The 7,328-nt window shown below is 44.9% G+C and overlaps 1 protein-coding gene across 3 annotated transcripts in view; it reads right to left on the reverse strand.

The window, feature by feature from the left end:
• The window catches only part of KAT7 (lysine acetyltransferase 7), a 41,186-nt gene extending 34,147 nt beyond the window's left edge, over window positions 1–7,039 (reverse strand). For all 3 annotated transcript variants that reach the window (XM_030808019.1, XM_030808017.1, XM_030808018.1), the window contains exons 1-2: window positions 6,742–7,039; window positions 3,543–3,690 (exon numbers count right to left, since the gene is read on the reverse strand). In XM_030808019.1, the coding sequence (XP_030663879.1) occupies window positions 3,543–3,690; window positions 6,742–6,756 (163 nt within the window). In that variant the 5' untranslated portion in view covers window positions 6,757–7,039. The remainder of the gene's footprint in view (window positions 1–3,542; window positions 3,691–6,741) is intronic.
• Window positions 7,040–7,328: the final 289 nt, after the last annotated feature.

Genomic DNA, 7,328 nt, shown 5'->3' on the forward strand with positions numbered 1-7,328 from the left:
TCACCACAGTGCTGACCTTCTTTTTCCCATCGATGGCTCTTAACAGACACTTGTCTGAGGGCTTAAAGCCCTCCACAGAACCTTTCTTTGGAACGGGTTTGGTTCGACCACCATACTTCTTCAAGGTGATATAGATGTTGCCCGATGTCCGGCACTTCTGGAAAAGTCTGGTCAGCTCCGTCAGGAACTGCTCGCTCTCCAACAACACCACCGTGGTGACACTGGCTCAACTCCCTCCGCGTAAGCCCCTAGCAGTCTTAGTTTTGTTTTAATTGACATATAAGTGTACATATTTATGGAGTATACTATGATGTTCTGATAGACGTATACATTGTGTAATGATGAAATCAAAATAATTAGCATATCCATATCTCAAACACTTGTCATTTCTTTGTGGTGAGAACATTCAAAATCCTCTCAAAAGTATATTTTATTTTAATTAATTAATTTTTTTTCCAGAGGGCGGGAAGCACAGGCCAGGGCGCGGTGTCACCCTCACTCTCTCACGGCTGCACCCCTCAACATATATTTTAAAAACAAAAAATCTGAAGAAATCTTATAGATTCTCCAAAGAAGAAAACTGAAATTTTCCAAACTTTCGGGTGAGAAAAGTTAGCACAGAGCAAGGTTATCAATTTGTACATCTCCAAGGGGCCTCCTTTCACAATATGATCTACATTTTGCTCTAGGGAGGACCACCTTACATTGCCGACATTGTAAATGGTACCCCTGGAGTTGTGCAACTCTGTGGTCATGAGGTATGATAACTAGAAAGAGACCCAGCGCTTACGCATTTCCTAGCTGTTTTGAATATTTAGTTTTCAGGTGTCTAGGGCATGGTCAATTATACTTTCTACGAACATTATGTCTTTTCCTTAGCATATGCTGTTCCATCTGCTGAGAATAACATATTCCCATCTTTCAACTTGTAAATTCCTATCAGAGCCTTTAAGACGTCAGTGTGCAGCTGGGCACGGTGGCTCACGCCTGTAATCCCAGCATTTTGGGAGGCTGAGGCGGACAGATCACTTGAGATCAGGAGTTTAAGACGAGCCTGAACAACACGGCGAAACCCTGTCTCTACTAAAAATACAAAAAACAGCCAGGTATGGTGGTGCTCGCCTGTAATCCCAGCTACTTGGGAGGCTGGGGCAGGAGAATTCCTTGAACCCAGGAGGCGGAAGCTGCAGTGAGCCAAGATCATGCCACTGCACTCCAGCCTGGGCGACAGAGCGAGATTCTGTCTCAACAACAACAAAAGACTTCATCGTTGTGGGAGTGCTGCCCTAAATTGGCTGTCCTACCTCTGGGCTTCTGTAGTACTCTATGCAAACCCCTCTCACGGCCCTTGCCATAATGTATTCCCATGATCAATTTTCATATCTGTATCTTGCACTGAACTGTAAGATCCTTGAGGACAGGAACTATGATTTTTCTATCATGGTTCCTAGTACATAACATACTGCTTGAGTTATAGTAGCTATTTATCCATAGTCTCATTGTGGTAAAAATTTAAAGCTTAAGAAATCAAGAGACAATAACAATACTTTAGCTGAAATCCTAAATTCAAAAATAAAGTTAGCAACAGTTGTTAAAGAGGATATTCCCACTTTCTTGCTTGAAAAACTGATGGTTTTTCTCTCATTGTGCAACATACTTATATAAAAGTGACCAAAGCCGCAGGGCGTGATGGCTCACGCCTATAATCCAAGCACTTTGAGAGGCCGAGGCGGGCAGACCATGAGGTCAAGAGATTGAGACTATCCTGGCCAACATGGTGAAACACCATCTCTACTAAAAATACAAAAATTAGCTGGGCATGGTAGTGTGCACCTGTAGTCCCTGCAGGCTGAGGCAGGAGAATTGTTTGAACCCAGGAGGCGGAAGTTGCAGTGAGCCAAGGTCATGCCACTGCACTCCCCCTGGCGACAGAGCGAGACTCCATCTCAAAAAAAAAAATAAATAAATAAATAAATAAATAAATAAATAATAAAAAAATAAAAAAAAAATTAACCAAAGCAACACTGTTGAAGTGCTCAAAACATGTTAAAGTTTTTTTCCCTTAATCTATTATCACCTATTGATCATTAGCTTTCTGTATTAGCTGCAACCTTCTTTCCTCTTCAGGGAATACCAGAGCAGAGCCAGGAGGGGTCAAGGGTACCCTCCAAATCTAACCCCAGATGCCTAAATGCACTAGAGGTACTTCAAACTACCTTCCAGCCCCAAGATTCTCAATTCTTTATTACCAAAGCAAAATTCCATATTTCCACACTGACATTTTGGTACAACTATTAATATCTATCAAGTGTTTATTGGATTACATTCCAGAATTAAACATGGTTTTAGAAGTACTGGGCCTCTGCCAATAATAAGTCCAAGAGACTACAGATGCTCCTTGACTTATAATGCGGTTAAGTCTCAATAAAACCATCATAGGTTGAAAGTATTATAAGTTAAAAATGCATTTACAGGCTGAACATGGTGGCTCACATCTGTAACCCCAGTACTTTGGGAGGCCAAGGTGGAAGGACTGCTTGAGTCCAGGAGTTTGAGACCAGCCTGGACAACACAATAAGACCTCGTCTCTACAAAAAACAAAGAAAACTAGCTAGGCATGGTGGCGTGCACCTGTAGTCCCAGCTACTCAGGAGGCTGAGGTGGGAGGATCACTTGAGCCAAGGAGGTCAAGGCTGCAGTGAGCCAAGATCACACCACTGCACTCCAACCTGTGCAACAGAGCACAAGACCCTGTCTCCAGAAAATAAAAAAAGCACTATACACCTAACCTACCGAGCATCATAGCTTAGCCTAGCCTACTTTAAATAGGCTCAAACCACTTACATTAGCCTACAATTGTGCACAATTATCTAACACAAAGCCTATTTTTAATAAAGTGTTGAATATTGCATACAATTTATTAAAGACAGTACACTGAAGAGTACTGGTTTACCCTCATGATCAAATGGCTGACTGGGAGTTACGGCTCACTGACTGGAGTTATGGCTCACTGCCACCGCTCAGCAACACGAGAAAATATTTGGGCCACATATCGCTAGCCCAGGAAAAGGCCGAAATTCAAAATTCTAAAAGTTTCCACTGAATGCATATTGCTTCAGCACCACAGTAAAGTTAAAAAAAAATTAAGTCAAACCACCGTAAGTCAGATACCACCTGGACTTCAAGTCCCTAAGCCTAAAACATTCAAATAGAAAGTGAAGGGATAACATTCCCATTTTACTGATGGAGACACCGCGATCTGAAAAAACAAACAAACAAACAAATGACTCAAGACATACGTGTGTCTCTATCCATTATACCATCCGCAGTTCCTTTGGGTCTACAAATTGGATAGCAGCCCCCAACAGAAGCATTGTTAAAGAACTGAAAACTCTGCATTCACTCTACATTTTACCAATCATCTGGTGCACTGTCATCTACACCAAGCCAAGGGACCAGTTTCCACATTAACTAGGAAAATAATGTGATGGGCCAGTCAGCCTGATGTGAGGAGTGGTAAGGAAAAATGAAGATTTTTTTACCTTGAGAACTCTGGCTTAGCCTGGCTGAGGAGCGGGTGACTCGAGCAGATCGTCGGGATGTGCCATCACTTTCTGAACTGTCTGTGTGCTCGAGATCTGTAGAAAAATCGGAATCTTCGGTTCCATCTGAACTGCTGCCTGCATTCCTCTGTAATACCATAGATCCAGATATTAGCACAGAAGCATTTGGTCTGAGAGTTTGCATTAACATTGAAAATAAAACAAGCTGTAACACTGAAAACCCCAAGTTCAAACCTAAATAAGGATTCCACAAGCATTTCCCATCCTCCCACCCACCCCAGGCAACTTCACTTTATTTAGAACACTTAAATGGAACAACCTACAAATAAGGGACTTTTGTTAAATAAATGAAGAGCTTCCGTTTCATTCGCTCTCGTTGCCCAGGCTGGAGTGCAAGGGCGCAATCATGGCTCACTGCAACCTCCGCCTCCCGGGTTCAAGTGACTCTCCTGCCTCAGCCTCCCGAGTAGCTGGGACTACAGGTGCCTGCCACCACGCCCAGCTAATTTTTGTATTTTTAGTAGAGACGGGGTTTCGCTATGTTGGCCAGGCTGGTCTTGAACACCTGACCTCAGGTGATCCACCCGCCTTGGCCTCCCAAAGTGCTGGGATTACAGACATGAGCCACCACACCCGGCCATGAAGAGAATTAATTCTTACTGTATTAGCACTAAGTATGAACCAAGACCATTTGGAGATCAATATCACAAAAAAAGTCCACCGTAGTGAGAAAATCGTTGGTGCTGGACCTCATTTAACTTAGAGTAGCTTTTGTTCAACGTCTCCATGAAAAGCTATCATATTTTTTAAAAACCATATACTATCTCAAAATATCATGGACCACAACTCTAATCCCAAAAGAATTTAAGCAGAAAAAGATGAAAATTGTTAGTGCGTATGCCATCTATCCTTGAAGTTTCTCCACATGAAAGCCATCTATCTTCCAAAAAGGCAGCCTGCACATGAAGACTCATGGGTATTCAAAAACAGTTGTTTTCAAAACCATCTTTTCAATGAACAAGTATTTGTCAATTATTATCCTCCTGAGGAGTCCTTTCTTAGCCATAAAGATAACTTTTATCAATTATGCACTAACACTATACCCTTTACAAAACCAGAAAGGAAAAAATATTTGCTAAAAACAATACAAAGATTCACACTGTAAGTCCCAATTCTTTATTCAAAACCCTGAGGGCCAGTTGTGTTTAGAATTTGTAATTGTCTTGGATTTTTAGAAGGGAGTACTTTGCATGTATCCTGCAAATACCACACAATAACAAAACATAATAATATTTCTGCAGCAAAAAATATAAACAGTCACACTAAATGAGACACACAAAAACCCTAAGTAGCCTCAGGACAGATTAAGACAGGTTTGCCACCAAACAGGTTACTAAAAAAATGGACATTTTCAAGAAACTCCTGGTATTTGGGAAATTAAGAAAGAGGACTGTGGCCCTATTTCAAGGCACCAATATTATTCCTGCATTTGGTGAGCCTTAACATACACAGCACTGGCCGGGCGTGGTGGGTCATGCCTGTAATCCCAGTACTTTGGGAGGCCGAGGCGGGTGGATCACCTGAGGTCAGGAGTTCGAAACCAGCCTGACCAACATGGTGAAACCCCGTCTCTACTAAACATGCAAAAATTAGCTGGGCGTCATGGAATCAGTCTGTAATCCCAGCTACTAGGGAGACTGAGGCAGGAGAATCGCTTGAACCCGGGAGGCGAAGGTTGCAGTGAGCCAAGATCACGCCATGGCACTCCGACCTGGGCAACAAGAGCAAAACCTCGTCTCAAAAACAAACAAACAAAAAAAAACCACATACATACCACCCACCAGCTGAGGTCATTTTAGGAGACATTAAAAAGTGTACATTTTCAACCTGAAAAGCCTCTGTGAAGAGAAAGATTTCTATTGATATGAGCAAGAATACCACCCAGTTTTCCAAATATCTTAAGGGTAACCTGCCAGGAAATGAGCAAGAATCACAGAAAAGGGCTAAAATGAAGGGGGAATCTTAAAAGTCACCATTATAGTCTAATTACCTAGATATTTAAAGCCTTGACGTGAGACTTGTTCCTTCCTGGCTTGATCCTGGAACTCAGCTCTTCTCTGTGGCTTTTACCAATATACCTCCCATTGTACTCCAGGGCAGACTTAACCGCTCCTTCACTTCCTTCCTGTAACACTTTGTATACACCTCCAAGATGAGAACTTACTAGATCCTTCTAAGATTATTCACGTCTGTTTTCTCCTATCGGGCTGTGATACCCTTAGGCCAGAGATCACATCTAATTAATTTCTGAATCCTCAGCAACCACCGCGCAGAAAGTAATCAACAGACATTTGTTGAATTGAGTTAGATTTGTTCCATATTCTGGATCTGCCACTGCCTGAGTGGCTTGCGGCACTCCATGGACCTCCGTTAGTTCAACCGTAAGAAGAAAGAACGGGGCCATTCCTGGGTGATCTTCTAAGTGCCTTCTAATTCTACAAGTTTTTGGTTTTTACCAACTGCATTTTCTAGGCGCTGTCGAACTAGCAAATAAGGAAAGATTACGGCTTGGAGGCAACTGGCCTGAGAGGAATCCCCTGGGAGTGGGCGCTGGCTTCCCACCACCAAGTCTTCTGCTTTGTTGTGCCCCTCACCTGGAAGGTAACGAGGCCTCCAAAACCCCGCCTCTGCACCTATCAGCGTCACCGCTCGGAAAGGCGGGGATTCGGGCCACCCAATCGAGGTCCGCCTAAGCCGCGCCCCCACAAGACAGACTGCCAACCCCGACCAATCAGAAGAGGAGGGATCGTTCTCTCCAGCCAGTGGGAGAGCGCTGGGGCCGGGCCCAGACACCGCCCCCGCACGCGGGGAGGTGACCGTTGAGCCCAAACAGGCGGCGTCACCAGCCAATCAATATGCTTCCAGACGTTTCAGCGACCAATTAATAAGAACGCCTCCGATCCAGGCAAGCAGAGGGCGGGAATAGTTGCAAGCATAGGCCGAGGCCAGGGTAGGGCCCACATTTTTCTGTTGGGTATGGACAGAAGAGAGGGTGGCTGAACAAGGTTCGGGGGAGCGGGAAGTTGGGACCCAAGCATTGTGAGGCGTGGCCAACTGCGTCACGGTGCTCAATCGACTGTCCTTAGAAGCCCGCCATCCCTCCTCTCCCGTTTCTCACCTTCCTTCGCGGCATTGCCGGCGGCTGCGGCCCGACGGTTCCGATTCGGGCAGCGGCGGCAGCAGCAGCAGGAACGGTGGCTCCGGCGGGCTCCGTGGCGGCCTCTGTAGCAGTCCCAATCCTGCGGACGATCCCTAGTGCCTCCTGCCTCTCAGCGTCTGGAGCGTTCTGCGCAGGCGCCGCGGGCTGAAGCGCTTTTTCCTTCACTTCCGGCTGGGTCTCGCGTCACCTGACGTTACGGGCCAGAGAGGGTGCTGGGAGGTTCGATACTTTTGGTGAAGCTAGTGGGCGCCATTTTGAAGTTGGGCAGAAAGTGACTCCAGTGGTGGAACCCGGAGCCAACCATTTTTAGTTACGTGAGTGGCTCTGTTTGTGGGCGTGGGTAGCCATTCTTGTTTGGGGCAGAAGCCTGACAGTTGATGTAAACGGTTCTCATCTTTACCTTGGGCAAAATTTCCCTTTCCGGTCGTTTTAATTTCTAGAGTCGAGGAAGGAAACCCCCCAGAATCCATCAGGTTGCTGAGATTAGATTTAACCCCTTCGTAGCCTGATTGTTTAAAGGACGTTTCCGTTTGTTATATAAACTC

The sequence above is a fragment of the Nomascus leucogenys genome, unplaced genomic scaffold (genome assembly GCF_006542625.1).
Source record: "Nomascus leucogenys isolate Asia unplaced genomic scaffold, Asia_NLE_v1 Super-Scaffold_258, whole genome shotgun sequence".
In the NCBI taxonomy this organism is placed as follows: domain Eukaryota; kingdom Metazoa; phylum Chordata; class Mammalia; order Primates; family Hylobatidae; genus Nomascus; species Nomascus leucogenys.